The following is a 20,913-nucleotide window of genomic DNA, read 5'->3' as shown; positions in this document are numbered from 1 at the left end:
CCAGCAGACTTCCCTGTATTTTTTTTTTAAACAAATAATTGCATGGTGTTTCATTATGCAGCAAACCACAGCTTACCTGAGAGGGACAAGGTGCTGTCTGCCAGCAAAGTCCGGCACAGTTTTTCTTCTCGTGTGAGACACACAGACCCCCTCGGAAGCCCTTTTCCCACGGGGAGACACGCACTGACAGCTGCTTACCTTCACCCTCTCCTCCAGCTTCCCCAGGCGAATGTTGCCTTTCAGGATTTTGTTGAGGACTCCGTGCTTCTCACTCTCTAAACACTGAGCCTGTGGAGAGGGTAGAAAAGGAAGCATTACTTTAGCTTACACAGAAAGTCCTGTGAACTGCTCTGGGTCTTAGCCCACTGGCATACCACCTGCCCAGCATTCGTGAGGCCCCAGGTCCAATCCCTAGCGCCCCCCCTCCCCCTGCACACACTACAGAGAACATCCCCAGTCACAAAGGAGCTCACTACCTGAGAGGGCTGTGGGCAGAGCTGGGACAAGGACTAAGGACCAACAAGGATGGGGACCACACTGGGCATCTCTCCTAGGTACAAAAGGAGGAGCTGGGGTCCCTCAGACTAGGCCTCTAAGGGCTTCAGAACACATCGCTATGCCAGTGGACACAGCACTCCTGTAGCTGTCTGAATGAGGTATGTCTCCCACAGGTCCCCAGTGGCTGGCCTTGTTTGGGAAGTATGGAACCTTAAGGAGGTGGAGCCTTGCTGGAGGAAGTCTATCACTGGGGGTGAGCCCTGAGAGTTGTTAGCCTCGCCCCACTTCCAGTGCATCTTCTGCTTCCTGTGTGTGGCTGAGACGGGACCTCCTAGTTTCCTGCCCTGGCTGCCTGCTGCCATGCCTGCTGTTATGGACTCTTCCTCTGGAACCACAAGCCACAAGAAACTCTTCCTTTCCTAAGCAGCTTCTGGCCGTGGTTCCTTCATTAGTATTCAAGGAAGAAGTGTTGGGATCACTTGTCTCATGTAATCACAACAGAATAGAAGGGAGTGACAGAAACAATACAAACACCTGATGCTCTTCTGAGATCAGCATGGCAGACAGCATAGCCAAGAGGGATGCCATCTGAAGCCAAGCAGTTGGCACTGCTCCCCAGATGGGAGACAAGCTCCCACACACCACTAAGGGTCCCAGATGCTAGAATGAAGGAGAAACGTCTGCGGTGCCTCCCTCCTAAGGCAGCCTAGTGGTGGCAGCTGGCATCTGAGGAAGGAAAGAAAGCTAATGACGTGCGCCAGCCCACAGGAAGAAGTGTCCAGCGGCAGTTTCCATATCTACTCCCCAGACTACGGTGTCTCCCTCAGAAAGGTATAACAGAAGTAGGTGAAACCAAACAGGGCACTGAAAGTTCCATGTGACCCCTGGCCATCAGCAGACACTGCCCGGAGCAGTGAAGGCCTTTCCTAAAGACTGGGGGCGGGGGGGAAATCAAGAGACACTGGAGTGCAGGAGGGATGTGACCAGTGGGGAAGCCAATGTAGTCCTGGTCTGGGTGATACAGGACCCCAAGTGCCCTGTCAGCTCCCCAAGTTGTCACAGGGCCTTGGTATATCAGATGTCCTGCTGATGAGTTGAACCAGGCGCAGGGCAGCACCTCTGCCCACATCCAGTTCTGATTCAGTGACCTGGCTTTCAGGCCATTACAAGATCAAGTTGGCTAAACTTACAACTTCTAAATCTTTATATACAGAGTGTGCGGCTTCCATGATAGTTCCACACCTGGTCCATAAGGCTGAGGTATGGGTCTGAAGTGGCTACTTGAAGTTGGAAAGTATCCCGGCTGTACCACAAAAGACTGTGCCACTCTATGGCCCACGCGGGAGGAGAGTTCATTTGCCAGGGATGGGGGGTCCCCGTGTGTCCTGCCATGGGATAAGATGGCTTTCTATTTACTGCGACACTGTAAGGCGGGCAGATCCTCAGGAAGGTACTCCAGGTGAACAGTTTTGCTTGGCACCTTCCAACAAGCTTTTGCTGGCCCTCTCAACAGTCCAGTGGGCGTGTGGCAGGAAGGGGTGCTAGGTGCAGTGACAGAAAACACCTCATGTTCAGCACTGTGGCCAGGACAGCAACTTTTCAGAGGAAGCCCCAGGCTGAAGATCTGAATGGCTATAAGGTTCCTACCATGCTGGGTCAGAGTCAGGAAGGACTCAGACATTGCCAGTAAGGGGGCCTGAGAGATGGCACAGTGGATGCCCAGTGGAAAACAAGGCTGTCTTCTGTCATGCGCAGTGATGCTGTGACCCTCACTCCTCACAATAGTAACCAATCACAGCTTGGAAATGGCCGGCAATGTACAATGAGACTTACTGGAGCCCTGCCAGCCACTGTCACATCGTGAACAATGCCTTGTAACACTAAGTACAGAAAATACCAAGACACATCCAATTAGTGTGTTTTTCTTTTTAATTAAAAATAAGTAGCAACATTCCCTCAAGCTCCCCGCTATTTCTACTTCTTCCTCTATAAGCAAGGGCTAAAGCCTCTGCCCACTGCCCTGGGGAGGACTTTCCTAACACCCTTGATAGCCCCACCTCTCTTCTCTGACACACATGATGTCCCCTTGGTCTCTCATCAAGACACTCATTAATATGACATGCTAGCAGCTATGATGGGGAAAAACCATGCACATTTATATGCAGGGAAGTGCTATGTGTCCAAAACACACAAAAGAGAAAATTCAAATGAGTAAGAAGGCTTATAAAACGTCACCTGGAAATCCGCCCCTGGGAGGAGCTTGGGGAATCTATGAGAACTTTCTGAGTGCACATGGCTTGACACAGAGAGCAGCTGTCTTCTTCGCCCACACAATCTGCTGCAGACATCTTTTTGAATCAGTGTGGGAATGTCTAGAACCGTGCCAGGTTCTTGCTGGCTGTGCGCTGCTCCAGCATCTAGGACACCAATAATTGACTTAATTCCCTTCCCTGCTACTACATCTGTAGGAGACCGCTACCTAACTCCAGGAGTCCAGTTCTCGCTCCCTCCCTCAGAGCTGGGAATCAAGCCCAGGGCCTTGCACACACGGGGCATGCACGCGACTGCCGAGCTGCCCCTCCAGCCCTGCACCTGTAATCTTCAGGACTCATCTGCTGGCGGGAGCTGTTCAGGCCATGGGTAAAGGGGTACACAGACACACCCACTGCTGTGTGATGGGCAAAGCACCACCATACCCGGCCCCACAGTTGACCTTCTAGAATAACATTTGCTGTTATTTAGAAGTTCTGGCTGATTTTCTTTAAAACATGTTTTGGTTGAACTATAATCTCAGTACTTGGAAAGCAGGAGGATCGCGAGTTCGAGGCTAGCCTAGGCTATGCAGCAATACCTTGTCTCAAAAAAAAAAAAAAAAAGGTTTTGCCCATGGTTAAAAGATAAAATTTTGGAGAATTTCTAAGTGTGGTTAAAATACTAAACTCAGAAGATTTTATATATTTGCTTAAAAAATAGTATTAAAAAGTCACACTTACAATAAAACTTAAGTTCACAGAACATAACTTTGAGAAGACTCACCAAATATTTAAGACTGTCTCGTTCCTTGGTGACATTCTCTGCCAAGCCCACCAGGTTTGCCAGGTACTGGTGGGCAGACATCTCCTTCCCCATGGCTTTTTCCACTTGCTTTCTGAGGCCATCGATTTTCTTTTGGTATCGCCTGCAGAGGTCCCCAGTGGTGGAAAATGAAAACAAGTGAGCCCGCGCGCAGCTTGGGTGGAGTGAATACATGTATACAGATATATGTTTAAAAACCAGTAAGTCTGTGTACATATGTGTATGTGTTTATATGTGTGTGTGTGTATATAGTTTTTTAAAAATGAGATAGTCTCCCTATATAGTCCTGGAACTCACTGTGTAGACCACGTTGGCATCAAACTCACAGAGATCGCCTGCTGGAATTAAAGGCATGTGCCACCATACCATTTAATACCTAAATACTAGTAGACTTAGGGATGGGGCGTGGATTGGTGACAGACAGCTTGGCTAGTATGTACAAGGCCCTGGGTCCCAACCCATAACACTGCAGAATTAACCAATTAAGTGCTATTGTCCAGCAACGTACATCTTCTTTTAAGTTTTGAGAAGTAAGTAAATTTAGTATGAAGTCAGGTGTCAGGGCTGAGTCCTGATCCAGTTAACAAGACTCAAAAGCCAACGGCGTGGACATGCTACCATCTCAGCCAGCAGTGCGGGCATGCTACCATCTCAGCCAGCCGCGCGGGCATGCTACCATCTCAGCCAACGGCGCGGACATGCTACCATCTCAGCCAGCCGCGTGGGCATGCTACCATCTCAGCCAGCCGCGCGGGCATGCTACCATCTCAGCCAACGGCGCGGGCATGCTACCATCTCAGCCAACGGCGCGGGCATGCTACCATCTCAGCCAACGGCGCGGGCATGCTACCATCTCAGCCAACGGTGCGGGCATGCTACCATCTCAGCCAGCCGCGTGGGCATGCTACCATCTCAGCCAACGGCGCGGGCATGCTACCATCTCAGCCAACGGCGCGGGCATGCTACCATCTCAGCCAACGGCGCGGGCATGCTACCATCTCAGCCAGCCGCGTGGGGATGCTACCATCTCAGCCAGCAGCGCGGGCATGCTACCATCTCAGCCAGCCGCGTGGGGATGCTACCATCTCAGCCAACGGCGCGGGCATGCTACCATCTCAGCCAGCCGCGCGGGCATGCTACCATCCCCACATTTGTGAGGCTGATCTGGGAAGACTGCTAGTGCTCCAGGCCAGCCTGCCCTACCATGTGGGCCCTATCACAACAAACAACAAAACAGCACTCACAGAATGGCTAGCAATGAATCAGAAAATTAAATATTAGTCTCCTAACTTTTGATTCATTTTAAAAGATATTTTTAAAAATGGGATCCCATATTAAGGTGGGAAGGGGATACACTGCTCTGTTGTATGTGTGTGTGTGTGTGTGTGTGTGTGTGTATGTGTGCATGCATGTGTGTATACGCACAGTGTGTGTGGTATATGTATGTGTGTGGTGTGTGGGTAGGTAGGTGTAGTGTGTGTGTGTGTGTGTGTGTGTGTATACAGGTGGGGAAGGGAGGAGTAGGGGGAGGAAATGATCAAGATCCAAAGTATATATACATGTATAATACAGTCAAAGAATAAAAGATATTTCAAAAAATAAATAAATGTATAAGTATTAAAAACAAAGAAAAAAGAAAGAAAACTGGGATGTAGTGGTGAAAAAACAGGCTTTGGGGAGGTGGTTAGGAGACCGTCTAGAGCCCAGGGCTGCCCTGTGGTTATCAACATCTGAAGCATATTCTTGAGAACTACAGAACCACAGAAAGGCTTTTGTCACACTTATACTCTGATATCCGTCCCTTTGGTTATCACTTTCCATTTTATTGTCCTTATCAGAGAAAGAAAAGATAAAAGGAATAAAATGAAGATAAAAAGGAAACGAAATGCTTCTGCACATGCGCGAGCACCCACACACAGACACCCCAGGGTACCTGTTTGTCTTGCGCGTGCGCTCCAGCTCAGCCTCTAGCGCTCTGTTTCTGCTGGTCCAGCTGTTCTTCTCCAGAAGCAGACTCTTCTTCTGCACCTGTAGGGCTGTCAGCTTCCCCAGCAGCTCCTCCATCTCAGCGCTGTCTTTCTCTTCTTCCTTTTGTAACTGGCTGAAGGACAAGAAATGGCAGACACCTATGTACAGTGACACATACTCAGTACACAGTGCACAGTGCACCCTCTGCACAGTGCATTGTGGGTAGAGCACACGCCGTGTACAGGGTCATATAAAATCAAGTGAGGCTAAAAGGAAGCAGATGGCTGGCAGCCAGATTCCAGGCCCTAGTGGACACCCAAAAAGCAAGACTAAAACAAAAACTGAGCAACCTCTGTCTACTCTACGCTTCACACGGAGGGCTCAGGCAACCTCTTGCGTTGAGGCGACGCACTCACCTTTTCAGCTCATTGACAATTGATGTATGAACGTCCATGGCGATCTTGCTGCCCAGCTGTGCTTTGAGTTCCTGGCATCTAGCCTGTAAGCTCCCCAGCTGCCCCTGGCTCTTCTCCAGCTGCTGTTCCTGTTCTTGGGCCTTTGCCTCCAGGAGCATGAGTTGTTTCGTCAGCTTAGAAACTGGAAGGGAAAGATCAAGCCGTGGCACAGGAGACTGACTAAAGCTTGCACTGCGTGTTAGCTAGGCATAGTGGTACACTGGAGGATCCTGAGCTCTGGCTAGGCTAGGCCGCAGAGTGAGATCCTATCTCAAAAATTTATCTTTAAAAAAGTAGGGAGTTAGGTGGGCAGTGGTGGTGCAGGCCTTTAATTCCAGCACTCAAGAGGCAGAGGCAGGAGGATCTCTGTGAGTTTAAGGCCAGCCGGGTCTACAAAGAGAGTTCCAGGATGGCCAGGGCTATACAGAGAAACCCTGTCTCAAAAAACAAAAAACGGCACCAAAGGGAGACAGGGATGTGGCTCAGCGGGGTGCCGTTTGCGTAGCTTGCATCAGGTCTTAGGCTAATTCCTAAAAATCAGTTATCTTACACAAATGACCTTTTAAGGCTGGGGGTGGGCTCAGCTGGTAAAGCACTTGTTTCGCACACACGAAGTCCTGGGTTCAATTCCCAGTACTGCACACAAGAGAAAATAAAGCAGACTTGGTGGAACTTGCCTACTGTCTCAGCGATTGGGAGGCCGAGGCAGGAGGATCAGAAGTTCAAGGTCATGCTTGGCTGTGGAGTGACCCTGAGGCCAGCCTGGACCCGAAGCTTGGGAGCTGCAGCTGCAACAGAGGCTGGCAGTGGACTCTCAGAGGTGCGGAGGGAGTTGTGGGTTTTTGTTGTTCTTGTTTTGCTTTTATTTAAGATTTATTTTTACTTTATGTGCATTGGTGTTTTACCTGCATCTATATCTGTGTGAGGGTGTCTGATCCCCTGGAACTGGAGTTACAGACAGTTGTGAGCTGTTATGTGGGTGCTGGGAATTGGACCCAGGTCCTCTGGTAGAGCAGCCAGTGTTCTTAACGGCTGAGCCATGTCTCCAGCCCTCCAAGGGAGTTGTTACGTGAGCAGGGACAGAGGAAAGAGTGACACTCACAGCGATCAGACAAGGCACGCTGTTTCAGACTCCTGGTCTGGGACCCCTCTCTTCAAGGAGCATAGGAGGAGGTGCCACTATATGGGGGGCTCCTATTTGGATTTAGTCAAAGCAAGGGAAGCAACTCTCAAGTTGACTCCCTAACAGTCTTCCGCTATGGCGGCTCTAGGGACAGGGAGGACGCATGGGAGAAGAGGTACTCCTGGGAAGTTCTGGAGAACCAGACGTTTAACCTATGATGCCCTCAGCCCTGGCAGAAGAAAGGATCAACAGTTCACCCACAAGTGGTGGCACACTCCTGTTCCCTTGCACTGGGATAGAGGTGGGAGGGCTGTGATTTCAAAGGCACCCTGGACTCTGCCAAGTTCTGGGCCAACCAGAACTACACAGCAGACCCTGTCTCAGTACCCTAGGGTTAGGGATGTGTGATGATTTGAATACAAATGGCCCCCATTGGCTCACAGATTTGAAGGCTTAGTCATCAGAAAGTGGCATTATTTGAGAGGATTAGCAGGATGAGGAGGTGAGGCCTTGTTCGAGGAGGCGTGTCACTGGGGGTGGGCTTTAAGGTTTCTAAATCCCATGCCAGGCCCAGTCTCATGCTCTCTCTGTGCCCATGAAAGCCCTCAGCTACTTCTCCAGCACCATGTGCGTGCCAAGCTCCCTACCATGATGGGGAGCCTCCAGTGAGATGCGGTCTTTTATAAGAGTTGCCCTGATCATGATGTCTCTCCCAGCAATACAGCACTGATTGAGACAGGCTGTAACTCAAAGTGAATGTGCTTCTTGGCATATAGGGCGTGGGGAGAGAAGGGAAAGGGGGCCCAGCAAAGTTCCACTTTTTGTGCACTCAATAAATATCTGAGAAAACAGTCTTGGGTTGTTTCAAACACTTCATTCTGTAAGTTTTCCGATTTCCCAGACGCTATCCTTCCCACAGCTGTTTCAGCTGACCTTACAGGGGATCAGAGAACACACGGGCTGACTGCAGACCCAACACTGAGAATGCGCGGAGCATGACGCCTTACAATTCTGGAAAGTATGATTCCCCGCCCCAGCCCCATCTTCTAGGACATCTCCGTCACTCACTCACTCACCTTCTTGGAGGTGCTCCTGGTGGGCATCCCTGGCTTTTGTTTGCTGAATCTCCAACTGCTCTATCAACAGCTTGTTTTCATCTAGAACCAGCTCTGCTTGAGCCTGGAGCTGCCTCCTAGGAGTGATTCAAGAGAGCAAACACTGTGCTCAGGTGCCGAGAGCCCGCGGGAATGCGCCACAGTGCATGCTTTCACGTCGACCACGCCATTTTCCCAGCAAATGCCACCATGTGTGGTAAGTGGGGGAAAGGGCAGCAGTCATGCCTGAGGGATGGATGCAGCAGCAACAGCAAGAGGTAGGTGACAAGTCCCGTCTGCGCAAAGGCAGAGGACAGAGGACTGCGCGTGCATGGCACTCAGATGAGACAGTCACAAACGGGCAGCTGGGTCTCCTACACTGGAGCATCTAATCCTGCACCCATATAACTCACATCGTTGGATGCTGGAAGGTCCCATTTTACTCTGAAACCATTCACTCATAATCAGTAGCAGCTGCTCATGGCAGCCACACTTCCAAAGTCCCAAGCATTCCTGAGGCTGAAGCAGAGGGACTGTTTGAGTTCGGGACTTGAGGGCAGGCCTAGACAACAGGCAAGACTTTAATTTCCCAAGCAGTAAAAATATAACGTTAGCGAGAAGGCTCAGAGGTCGAGAGAAAGCACTGGATGCTCTTCCAGAAGACCTGGGCTTGATAACCAGCATCCATGTGGCAACTCACCCACGTGGTAACTCCAGTTCCAGAGCATCAGATGCCCTCTTGGGGCCTCCAAGGACACCAGGCACACACATAGTACATAGACAAGATACCCACACACATTTAAAAAACAAATGAATGAAGAAACCCAGGTGTGTGTTACAAGCCTGGAACCTCAGCACTTGGGAAGCTGAGACAGGAAGAGCTCTGTGGAGGCCAGATTGAACTGCCTTGAAACTGCTAAACAAACAAACCTTGGTTGTTATCACTTAGAATCCTGCTCTTTTCTAATGAGAGACAGACAGAAAGGGAGTGGGTTAAAGAACAAGAAAAAAGTCAGTAATATTAAGAATAAATCAGGGAAAAAAAACCCCAACTTATTAGATGGCTTTGGAATAGTGTCTTAAAACTGTACAAATACACTCAGCCTTGATCTCCCCACAAGAAAGTCCCATTTATGCAATGCTTTCATAATTGAAAATTCCAGCTAGGACGAGCTAAAGGACCTTAGTACCTTAAGAAAGGCAGTGGAAGACAAGACAATGGTAGTGGAGTCAGGCTAGGGCAACAGTGACCGAACACGCTGCCCATCCCCGAGGGGGCTGCCCACGAGGCTGAGTCAGCCTCCTTACCCCACCCCACCGCTCCACCTCGGACGGGTCTCTCTGTTCTTGGACTTTCCCTCCCGTCATTCTTTCCTTTCACGTCTTTTCCCAGCTTCCTTCACCCTTTGCTGCTCTGCTTTCCTTCTGAGACAAGGTGTCACTCTAAGTTCAGGTTGTCCTGAAACTCATGATCCCCCTGCCTCATGCTCCCAAATACTTAGATGCCAGCAGGTGTCACCATGCCTGGCTCTCTTCCCTCTCTTTTGTTCTAATTTTTAAAATCCTGAGGGAGGTAACCTAAACCCAGGAAGATAAATATGTATGGACTCACTTAGAAGTGGATATTAGCTGTTAAGTAAATGAAAATCAAACTACAATCCAGACCCAGAGAGCGGGGCGAAGAGGAGGCTCTGGAGGGGCACAGGGAGCTCTCTGGGAAGGGGAGATAGGGTAAATTGAGGGTAGACTGGGGGAGGGTGGGGATGGGAGCAGGAAGGATGCGGGGTGGAGGAATCGGGGAGCACTTGGAATGTGTGTAGAAACCCAGTGCAGGGGAAGCGTCCTGGGATCTGAGGAGGATCCTGGTGAGGACTCCTAGTAATGGAGAATACGTGGTCTGAATTGGCCGTCTTTTACAGTCAGGCAAGGCTTCCAGTAGAGGGACTGGGTTACACTTGGCTGAGCCGTTGGTTGTTGGTCAAGGGGGTTCCGTGGAAATCCCTAAACAACCCAGGGCAATGCTAGGACAGAAGGTACCTTTCTGAAAACTGACAGCAGGGCCCCACTGCTGAGGACAACGTGCACACAGCTCATGAACATAGAGCCCAAACTGGTGTGGGCTTGGAGCCTTCATTCTAGTCTCTTTGGCATGGGAAGGTACTCTGCAGGCTACGGAAAGAGAAACCTGGACACCGACCAGACACAAAACTTTTCACCTACAGTCTGTCCTGCCTGTGAGATGTGCTGGGGCAATGGTGGTGAAGAACTTACAGGAGCGACCAACCAATGTTTGGTTTAACTGAGGCCCATGCCACAGAGGGAGCCCATGCCACAAAGGGAGCCCATGCCACAGAGGGAGCCCATGCCACAAAGGGAGCCCATGCCACAAAGGGAGCCCATGCCACAGAGGGAGCCCATGCCTGATACTTCCTGGATGGTCAGGAGCCAGAGGCTGATGAGCCCAGAGACCTGGGATAGAACTAAATGACTGGAAAAAGAAAATCAACGAAATGATTCCTAACGATAGCCTGCTATATCTATAGACCAATGCCTTGTCCAATCATCATCACAGAGACTTCCTCCTGCAGCAGAGGCGGAGGGTCTAAATTGGAGGTCTCCATCAGAGCCCTCCCCTCAGAGATCAGAGAACCCCACAGAAGAGGGTAAGGAAAGTTTACATGAGTCAGAGAGGATGGAGGACACCAGGAGAACACGGCCCATTGAATCAGCTAAGCAGGGCTCATATGGGCTCACAGAGATGGAAGCCACAAGCACAGGGCCTGCATGGGCCTGCATGGGCCTGCATGGGCCTACATGGGCCTGCATGGGTCTGCATGGGTCTGCATGGGCCTACATGGGCCTGCATGGGCCTGCATGGGTCTGCATGAGTCTGCATGGGCCTGCATGGGCCTGCATGGGTCTGCACTAGGTCCTCTGCATATCTGTTATGGCTGTTAGCTTGATGCTTTTGTGAGATCCTAACAGTGGGAGCGGGTGTGTCTCCAAGTCTTTTGTCTGCTCTTGGGATTCTTTCCCTCCCTATTAGGTAGCCTTCTCCAGCCTCGCAATGAGGGTTTTTGCCTTATCTTATTCTATCTTGCTTTGTCCTTTTTGGCTGTCATCACTTGAAGGCCTGCTCTTTTCTGAGGAGAAATGGAGTGGGGAGTGGATTTGGGGGAGGTGGCGGGAGGAGCTGGGAGGAGTGAAAAGAAGGAAAATCGTGATCGGGATGTGCTGTGTAAAAGAAGTTGAAAACTTCAGACTTCGCTTACACTTTTCTAATGCCCACTAAGCCTGAAGTTCCCCGGCCAGGAGAAATTAGGAACGTAGAGTAGATGTGGCCAAGGACTTCACTGACGTGCTCCTGTGTTAGCGGACAGATGCTACTCAAGTGTGCACAGGGCTGTGCAGTATAGGGAGCCGCCGGGAGGCAAGGAAGGGGTGAGCTTACCTTCCCGAAAGGCCATCAGAGTGCAAGGTTCAAGTGAAGAAACACAGGATTGGGGGAAAGGCGAGACCCAAGCATGGCAGCCAGAAGCAAGTTCAACAGGGGAAGTCATGGCACCAAGGTTTGTAGTTGCCCAAGCCCACCCCAAGGACGCGTTGGAGACCACAGACTCAGGAGAGCCTGGAATGCTGGGGGCTGTTGTTCAAGTAAGATAAGAAGTCACACGCTTCCACTCCTGCAAGCACACTTGGCTGCCCCAGCTGCACAGGGTGTGCTGGGTCACACAAAGCAGAAGGTAGTAGGCAGGAAGTCTGTTAGGATGCATTCTTGACCTGATTGGAGCATACATAAGTGAGAAGTATGTAGGTAGCCTTGTGCATTTGTCTTTATAAGCCCCTGACTAATATAATTTGGCACCATTCTCTGGGAATCCCAGGCATGGACCTGGCCAGTGTCCATCATTTTTTTTTTTGGTTTTTTGAGACAGGGTTTCTCTGTGGTTTTGGAGCCTGTCCTGGAACTAGCTCTTATAGACCAGGCCAGTGTCCATCATCTTGACCAGTATTTAATAAAGCTGTCTCCAATTTGGCTCAAAAATTTGTGGTATTGGTCTTATTGTCACCCAGTGGGTTTAACACCTGGTCTACATAGAGTTCTAGTCTCAAGAAAGAATAAAAAATATATATACTAAACACAACATACCCACTAAAAGCTAATCATTTCTGTTTCATAGTTTGACCTAGAAACTGTCTCTAGACTTGCATGCCTTTGTTGCTGCTGTGTGGGGTTCAGGGGTGGGGTGGGGGGATGTCACACAGCTGAGGAGAAGAAAAGGAGGCAGATAAGAGGGTAGGGACACAGAGAGGGAGATACAGAGTGACAGAGACCCAAAGAGCAGGGGCTGCCAAGGAGTGCCCCAAGCTACACTGCACCAGAAGCAGGCTATGGCCGGGCGGTGGTGGCGCACGCCTTTAATCCCAGCACTCGGGAGGCAGAGGCAGGCGGACCTCTGTGAGTTCTAGGCCAGCCTGGTCTACAAGAGCCAGTGCCAGGACAGGCTCCAAAGCTACAGAGAAACCCTGTCTCGAAAAACTTAAAAAAAAAAAAAAAAAAAAAGAACAACAGAAGCAGGCTATGCTCACTCCACCCTGAGTAGACCTCGCTGCACCATGGGCAGGCCCTGCTGCCCCGTGAGCAGGCTGTGCTCATCACACTGAGCCTGAGCTGAACGTGCTGCACCATGGGCAGACTGCAGCACCGTGAGCAGGCTGTGCGCAGGCTGCAGGGAGGGGCAGCACTGGAAACAGAGCAGGGTAGTGGTGGTTTCAGCTCTGAGCAGCCGTGGCCAGGTCTTCCTACTGGCAGGGCAACTGTCGTAGCGGCCCCAGAGGAAGGCGCTGCTTCAGAATATGAGCACAAACGGGCAGAGCAAATGAGCTTCTGGCTTGAGAACCAGAAATTAGAAAATGTATTTCTTTATTTGCTTACCCATTTAAGCAGTGCCATGGACTGAACCCAAGGCCTGGGCTGAGAACAAAGAGCTCACCACTGAGGTACAGGCCCAGGGTCCTGTTTAAATGTGTTTCCTTGTTTTGTTTGTTTGGAGACAGGGCCTCACTATGTAGCCTTGGCTGACCTGGAACTCCCTAAGTAGACCAGACTGGCCTCCAACTCACAGAAATCCTCCTGCCTCTGATTGAGTACTGGGATTAAAGGTTGCATCATCACACACCTAGCCAAAGGAATAATAGTAGTAGTAATAATAATAACTATTACTAAAATACTAATTTAGAGCTAGGTGTGACTGCCAGCCGAGCACCTGGAAAGACTGCAGAGGTCAAGGCTAATTAGAGCTCCCTGTGTGACCTCTCTCCCGAAGCTGAAGGCTAGGGGTAGGACTCAGTAGTAGAACACCTACCTGCCCAACACAACCTGAGGCCCTGGGCTTCATCCTCAACACTTCAAAAAATAAAAACAAAAATTTTAAAGTCCAATTTAGAAGAGTTTATTGGGGTTGTATCTTATGTCTGAGAAATTCTTCCTTTTAAAAAAAAAATTATGAGCTGGAGAGATGGCTCAGTGGTTAAGAGCATTGCCTGCTCTTCCAAAGGTCCTGAGTTCAATTCCTGGCAACCACTTGGTGGCTCACAACCATCTGTAATGAGGTCTGGTGCCCTCTTCTGGACTGCAGACATACACACAGACAGAATATTGTATACATAATAAATAAATAAAAAAAATTTATAAATTTTATTATTTGAAAGCCTTGGGTGAGACCAAAGATCTAATTAAGCCTTAATTTTACAGGGATTCCATTTCCCCTAAAGGCCTCCTGGTATATAACCAAGCCTTGACCCTGGCTCCAGAAACGTGTTGCCATAGCGGAAGTCTCAACAGATACCCTAAAATTGGCCAGTTAAGAAGACAGGGAGCAGGGCCACAATGAGGTCGATGTTCCTAGGAGGCATCCTGTCCTTGAAGACACCTTGTCAGTTATTAACGGCTCTTTGCTAGGGTTTTCGCTCCCAAAAACTGACCAATGATTTCAGAAAATTCCTTATCCTATCTACTCCTCACCCAATCCCAAGACGACAGGACTCAACTCCCCTGATTGTGGCATTTCCCCTTCAAAAGTCTGCCTCTTCCCTGGGTTCGGGACTGCACTTCCCTCACCCACTGCGTTAGTGGAGGTGTGGTCCAAACTGAATACTATTAAAAACCCTCATGTAATCTGCATTGGAATCCAGCTCCATGAATTCATTTGGGGACCAGAAACTTGGGCATAACAGTTGTAAACAAGTAAAAACATCACACACCATAACATAACATGACCTGACTGTGAATGCATGCAGTGGACATGAATTGTTTTTCTTGTTCTAATTCTGTCATGGACTTTCTGGCTATGGAGGTTGACATCTGCATAAAATACACTGGATCCGGAAAGGGTAAAACTGTAACTGTGTAGCTACAAGCGTCCGTCCCGAATGTCTATTCTAACTGTACAGAGGCTCACTGAGTTGTATGGGTTTTGGGTAAAGCGCTTAATTTTTAAAAAACAAATTGCATTTATGCATTCAGTGACATCACAAAGCCTGTCCCTACTGTGTTGTAAGTTAGCAAACACCACTTGCCATTCCTCGCTGGTAACGGGGCTACTCTCATTTAACTGCTGATGCAATCCTTCATTTTCCTTCACCACTTCTTGGACTCGTATCCTAAAGGTCTTCATTTCCTCCTGAAATGAAACGCATGGAAACCGTCACCCACATGAACACATTCAGTATCGGTTGGGATGCTGCTGCTTGGGGAAATCAAATGTGACGGCCATTGCAATGGCGGAGTCCTGCTCTACCTCCAAGTTTAGCCTCCAGGTTCTAGAGCCCCTCCGTGGGCTCAGGAGCACAGCTTACTGGGAGAACAGCCAAGTCACCGTCACACAGGGCAGAACTTGGGTGTTAAGGGGTCGACCACTAACCTGATGCCACTTGGCTGTAACTGACAAACATCTGGAGACTTTAAAGGAAGGGCTCAGAAGAAAAACAAAACAAAAAAACCAAAACAACCAGAGACTGAAAGGTTTTCATTGTTTAGTCTTTAGAGGGTAAATTGGAGTATTTGTTTTGTTTTGGTTTGGTTTTTGGTTTTTCAAGACAGGGTTTCTCTGTGAAGTCCCGGCTGTCCTAGAACTCACTCTGTAGGTAAATTGGAGTTTTTATATAAAAGGAACTTTTGGTCCTAGATGAAAGCCTGTGAGCAGGTAAGGGTGTTAGTGCGGAGGTCTCCTAACCTTGTCCTGTGCAGAGCACAGACAGACCCCAACTCAGAGGGAGCAGCCTGCTAAGCCCAACACCCTGACATAGGCAACATGGGCAGATTTGGGTTTCTGATCTGGGCCTCACTGTGGTGTCCCAGCTGACATGCGGTGTCTTGTGCAGACTTGGTGGGTGTAGTAATAAGGGCGGCGGGGCCGCTTCCCCAGCACCCCAGCCGCCCGCTCGGCTAGCTTATGCCCCGAAATAACAACACACAAACTGTATTCATTTAATCACTGCTTGGCCCTTTAGCCCTAGCCCTTACTGGCTAATTCTCACATCCCGATCAACCCATCTCTAATAATTTGTGAGAACCGGTCTTACCGGGAAGATTCTAGCCTAGTCCATCCTGGGTCGGAGCTTCATGCCCGGAGCGGGGCATGGCGTCTCTCTCAGGCGTCTGCTCCGGATAGCAGAGCTGTGGAGTCTCTGAGCTCACTTCCTCTTCCTCCCAGCGTCCTATTCTGTTTTCTCCTCCCACCTATCTTCTAACCAATAAAATGGGCCAGGGCAGTTCCTTTATTAGCCAATGACCTTCCTCCATCAGGTGGGGACCTTGGGTGTCGTGAAATAGTCTCTTGCCCACCCACCCAACGGTACTGAACGAACCCAGGGCTCTGTGCAGGCAGGGGCTACAAAGGCAATATTGTTGCGATGCTCCCTCCCCTCACCTTCAGCCAGAACACTCATCTGCGGCTGGCAGTCCACACTGCTCTTTATGTATATGTAGTAAGTGTCTTGTCAAACTGAAGCCATCGGGTTAGCTGTTAGTTTTTTGGGTTTTTTTTTTTTTAAGATTTATTTATTTATTAAGTGTACAACATTCCTTCCATGTATGCTTGCATGCCAGAAGAGGGCACCAGATCTCATTACAGATGGCTGTGAGTCACCATGTGGTTGCTGGGAACTGAACTCAGGACCTCTGGGAGAGCAGTCAGTGCTCTTAACCTCTGAGCCATCTCTCCAGCCCCAGTTGTTAGTTTTCACTGAGTTTTATGAGAACACGGTCCCACCCGTCACTGGCATGCCACCCAGGGCTGCTGTCACGCTACAAAAGCAGATTGAGCATTTGTGGACAGAAATCGCATGGCCCACAAAGTCGGCAATATTTATTAATTGGGTCTTTATAGAAAATATGCGATGACCCCTTATTTAAAAAGAGCACCTAAATGGAAATTTTATGACTGATTTTTGGTTAGTGAACAAAAGATAATGCTCTTAAAAATCCAACGTTCAGTGGTATGTCATGGGTATTCATGGGATGGGGCAGGTATTGGAGACATGACTGAAGACCAGGCTGTTGGGCTCTGTCCCATTCGGGACTCCTTAGAGACCAACTCTTCTCTCCCTGGATCCTTCCAATACTTGGCCTCATAGTGAAGACCTCAGAAGTGTGAGGCACAGAAGGGCCCAGGGGGGTTGATGACGCCCAGACCTGGTCTCCTTACAGTTGGAATGGCTGCTATTCTCAGGAAATAGTGAGCAAACAGAAATGGACAAATTCTTGTTTTTAATACTGCCAGCAACTCGATTATGATGCGCCTCTGGGGTTGGTGCTTCCTGCGACCCAGGAGTGTTAGGATTCCCTTAAACACCCTGAGTATGGTCTCCCTTTGCCCAGCGTCTGCTCTAACACTGGCGTCCATAAGCTCAGAGTCACAGGTGATGTACCACCCTGCTCCTCCTCTGCCTCCCAGGATCTCCACGCGCAGGGGACTGCCTGTCGTCAGACCACAGCTTCCCAAAGCCACTGCATCCCGCCATCTCTCCTAGCGCCACCCACCCCTCCTGCTCTGCCCAACATGCCTTCCTTCCTTCTCTGCCTCTTTCCCTCCAGCCATCCTACCACGCTTCTTCCCTCAACAGACACCCGAGTACACACCACATTGGCACGTTTACCTTCGAGCTGTTTCTGCAGTCTGAATGTTCTATCTGAAACGGTTTGTCTCGGGGACACCCGCCGACCTACCTCCAGCGTGGTGATGAGTTCATCCTTCTCTTTCATTCTGTCTTCATAAGCCAGCAGCAGCGGTGAGAGGTACCTTATATCCAGCTGTGGACGGAGGAATGAAGTAAAGGCTGATTAGCATTACTTCTTATACTGCAACACAACTGTTTGGTTGTGCTGTTTTGGTTCTTTTGTTTGTTATTTTAAGATAGGGTTTCTCTGTGTAGCCCTAGCTGTGCTGGATTTTTTCCTGTGAACCAGGCTGGCCTTGAACTCAGAAACACACCTGCCTCTGCCTCTGCCTCTGCCTCTGCCTCTGCCTCTGCCTCTCTAGTGGCGACACTACCACCCGGCTCATCATGGATTTTTGTTTGTTTGTTTTTTGTTTTTCAAGACAGGGTTTCATCGAAGCAATGGTGCCAGTCCTGGAATTTGTTCTGTAGACCAGGCGGAACTCACAGAGATCTGCCTGCCTCTGCCTCCCAAGTGCTGGGATGCAAGGCATGCGCCACCACCACCCGGCTTCATCATGTTTTTAGAATAGGAAGAAAACACACTAATTCTGAAATGGTTCTTAGTAGAACCAGAGACTATGGGCCTGAGAGTAAATAACTTTTGCTTACCAACCAGGGGGGTGCAGGGCCCTTTGATGGGAGGCCTTCGATGCGGGAACTCTGAAAACAAAGCATACATGGAAGACATGATCAAGCTGTTCCTGAAGTCACGTGGCAGACAGACATTCTTAGTCTAGAACAGACACCATCCTTCTCTGCTTGTGTGCATGTGTGTGCATACACATGGGGAGTGTTTGAGAGCAACACCCTCGTCCCCGAAATATAGCAACATGTTACCTAAGAACAAACATTCATTTAGTTAACAGGTCTATATAAAACTTAGGAACTAACACAGACACACAACACCTTTTCAACATTCAGACTACTCTAGATTTCAAGTTTCCACATGAAGAGAAAGGAAGGATGGGAAGAAGAAGGGAGGAAGGAAGGACGAAGGAAAAAAGGAGTGGAGCCGGGCGGTAGTGGCGCACGCCTTTAATCCCAGCACTCAGGAGGCAGAGGCAGGCGGATCTCTGTGAGTTCGAGGCCAGCCTGGTCTACAAGAGCTAGTTCCAGGACAGGAACCAAAAGCTACGAAGAAACCCTGTCTCGAAAAATCAAAAAAAAAAAAAAAAAAAAAAGGAGTGGAAAAGGGAGGGAGGGAGGGAGGGAGGGAGGGAGGGAGGGAGGGAGAAGACACATTCTTCTTTGGAGTCTTCATGTGTACCTATGCATGAGCACCTACCTACAAACACACATGCACACACATGCGTGCATACATACACACACACACACACACACACGACTGTACACATGTTCCCCTTTCCCATAATAAGCAAAAGGGAGCTCACATCTGGAGAGAAGGACTAGGAAAAATGCCATAGAAAATGTGGCCTTTGTCGTGAGACTGAGAAGCTTCTGTAAAGCAAAGGACACTGTCACTAAGACAAAAAGGCAACCCACTTACTGGGAGAAGATCTTCACCAACCCCGCAACTGACAAAGGTCTGATCTCCAAAATATATAAAGAACTCAAGAAACTAGACCGTAAAAGGCTAATCAACCCAATTATAAAATGGGGCACTGAGCTGAACAGAGAATTCTCAACAGAAGAACTTCAAATGGCCAAAAGACACTTAAGGTCATGCTCAACTTCCTTAGTGATCAGGGAAACGCAAATCAAGACAACTTTAAGATAACATCTTACACCTGTCAGAATGGCTAAAATAAAAAACACCAATGATAGCCTTTGCTGGAGAGGTTGTGGAGAAAGGGGTACCCTCATCCATTGCTGGTGGGAATGCAAACTTGTGCAAGCACTCTGGAAAGCAGTGTGGCGGTTTTTCAGGAAATTCAGGATCAACCTACCCCTGGATCCAGCAATACTACTCTTGGGGATATACCCAAGAGAGGCCCTATCATACAACAAAAGTATATGCTCAACTATGTTCATAGCAGCATTGTTTGTAATAGCCAGAATCTGGAAACAACCTAGATGCTCTTCAACGGAAGAATGGATGAAGAAAGTATGGAATATATACATATTAGAGTATTACTCAGCAGTAAAAAACAAGGACTTCTTGAATTTTGCATACAAATGGATGGAAATAGAAAACACTATCCTGAGTGAGGTAAGCCAGACCCAAAAAGAGGAACATGGGATGTACTCACTCATATTTGGTGTCTAGCCATAAATAAAGGACATTGAGCCTATAATTCATGTTCCTAGAGAAGCTAAATAAGAAGGTGAATCCAAAGACAAACACATAGGCATCCTCCTGAATATTAACCTTCATCAGGCGATGAAAGGAGACAAAGACAGAGACCCACATTGGAGCACCGGACTGAAATCTCAAGGTCCAAATCAGGAGCAGAAGGAGAGAGGGCACGAGCAAGGAACTCAGGACCGCGAAGGGTGCACCCACACACTGAGACAATGGGGATGTTCTATCGGGAACTCACCAAGGCCAGCTGGCCTGGGTCTGAAAAAGCCTGGGATAAAACCGGACTCACTGAACATAGCGGACAATGAGGACTACTGAGAACTCAAGAACAATGGCAATGGGTTTCTGATCCTACTGCACGTACTGGCTTTGGGGGAGCCTAGGCAGTTTGGATGCTCACCTTACTAGACCTGGATAGAGGTGGGCGGTCCTTGGGCTTCCCACAGGTCAGGGAACCCTGATTGCTCTTCGAGCAGATGAGGGAGGGGGACTTGATGGGGAGGGGGAGGGAAATGGGAGGCAGTGGCGGGGAGGAGGCAGAAATCCTTAATAAATAAATAAATTTAAAAAAGAAAAAAAATGTGGCCTTTGCATAGGTCACATGAAATTGTATGGAGTGGGGGAATGCAAGGGGCAACAACAGGAGTGGCAGCGAGCTGTCCCTGGGTCCACTCGCTCTGCCCCACCCACAGCCTACAGAAGACATGGTAAGGCGATGTGTTTTGGATCATGTGAACTCCCCAGCTTAACTTTGTTATTAAAACGTTCACACTTGGAGCTGGTGTGATGGTGCATGCCTATAATCCCAGCACTTGGGAAGCTGAGGTAGGAGGCTCCTGCTGCAACTGAGGCCAACCTGAGCTACATAGTGAGTCCCTGCCTGGGCTGCAGTCTGAGACCCTTCCTTAGAAAGAAAGAAATAACACTGGAGTTAGTAGAGTGCCTGCCTAACCATACAAGAACCAGGGTTCAATTACCAGCAGCACTAAAAAGGAGACAGTAGTATCATGCAAAATGAAAGAAATCAGTCACAACAAAAGGCTACGAATAATGCAATTCACATTGCTGTGAACTGTTCAAAGCAGGCAAATCCCCAGAATCAGGGTGTAAACCAGTGAAGGAGAGGGAATGGCCCCGTGCTTTGGGTTCCAGCTGTCTGTGGTTTGAGTCTGGACTGCTGCCACAGCTCAGGCCCGAGTACTTGGTCACAAGCTG

General features: G+C 49.1%; 1 protein-coding gene across 2 annotated transcripts in view; it reads right to left on the bottom strand.

Moving 5' to 3' along the window:
• Window positions 1-20,913, bottom strand: part of Cep89 (centrosomal protein 89) — a 49,516-nt gene that overhangs the window by 7,314 nt on the left and 21,289 nt on the right. Inside the window, exons 10-18 of one of the 2 annotated variants that reach the window (XR_005974528.1) lie at window positions 18,045-18,095; window positions 17,443-17,526; window positions 14,793-14,896; window positions 8,196-8,311; window positions 5,958-6,138; window positions 5,507-5,674; window positions 3,535-3,676; window positions 2,734-2,915; window positions 199-288 (exon numbers count right to left, since the gene is read on the bottom strand). Coding sequence is in view for 1 of the 2 variants with exons in the window: in XM_041653863.1 (XP_041509797.1) it covers window positions 199-288; window positions 3,535-3,676; window positions 5,507-5,674; window positions 5,958-6,138; window positions 8,196-8,311; window positions 14,793-14,896; window positions 17,443-17,526; window positions 18,045-18,095 (936 nt within the window). In the remaining variant the exon portion in view is untranslated. The remainder of the gene's footprint in view (window positions 1-198; window positions 289-2,733; window positions 2,916-3,534; window positions 3,677-5,506; window positions 5,675-5,957; window positions 6,139-8,195; window positions 8,312-14,792; window positions 14,897-17,442; window positions 17,527-18,044; window positions 18,096-20,913) is intronic. The other variant, XM_041653863.1, reaches the window with a different exon arrangement.

The sequence above is a fragment of the Microtus oregoni genome, unplaced genomic scaffold (assembly GCF_018167655.1).
Source record: "Microtus oregoni isolate MIOR12 unplaced genomic scaffold, Mior012 000006F_ref0000085, whole genome shotgun sequence".
Taxonomy (NCBI): domain Eukaryota; kingdom Metazoa; phylum Chordata; class Mammalia; order Rodentia; family Cricetidae; genus Microtus; species Microtus oregoni.
The sequence above is the reverse complement of the archived record's forward strand: the minus strand, read 5'-3'. Positions and strand labels throughout refer to the sequence as shown.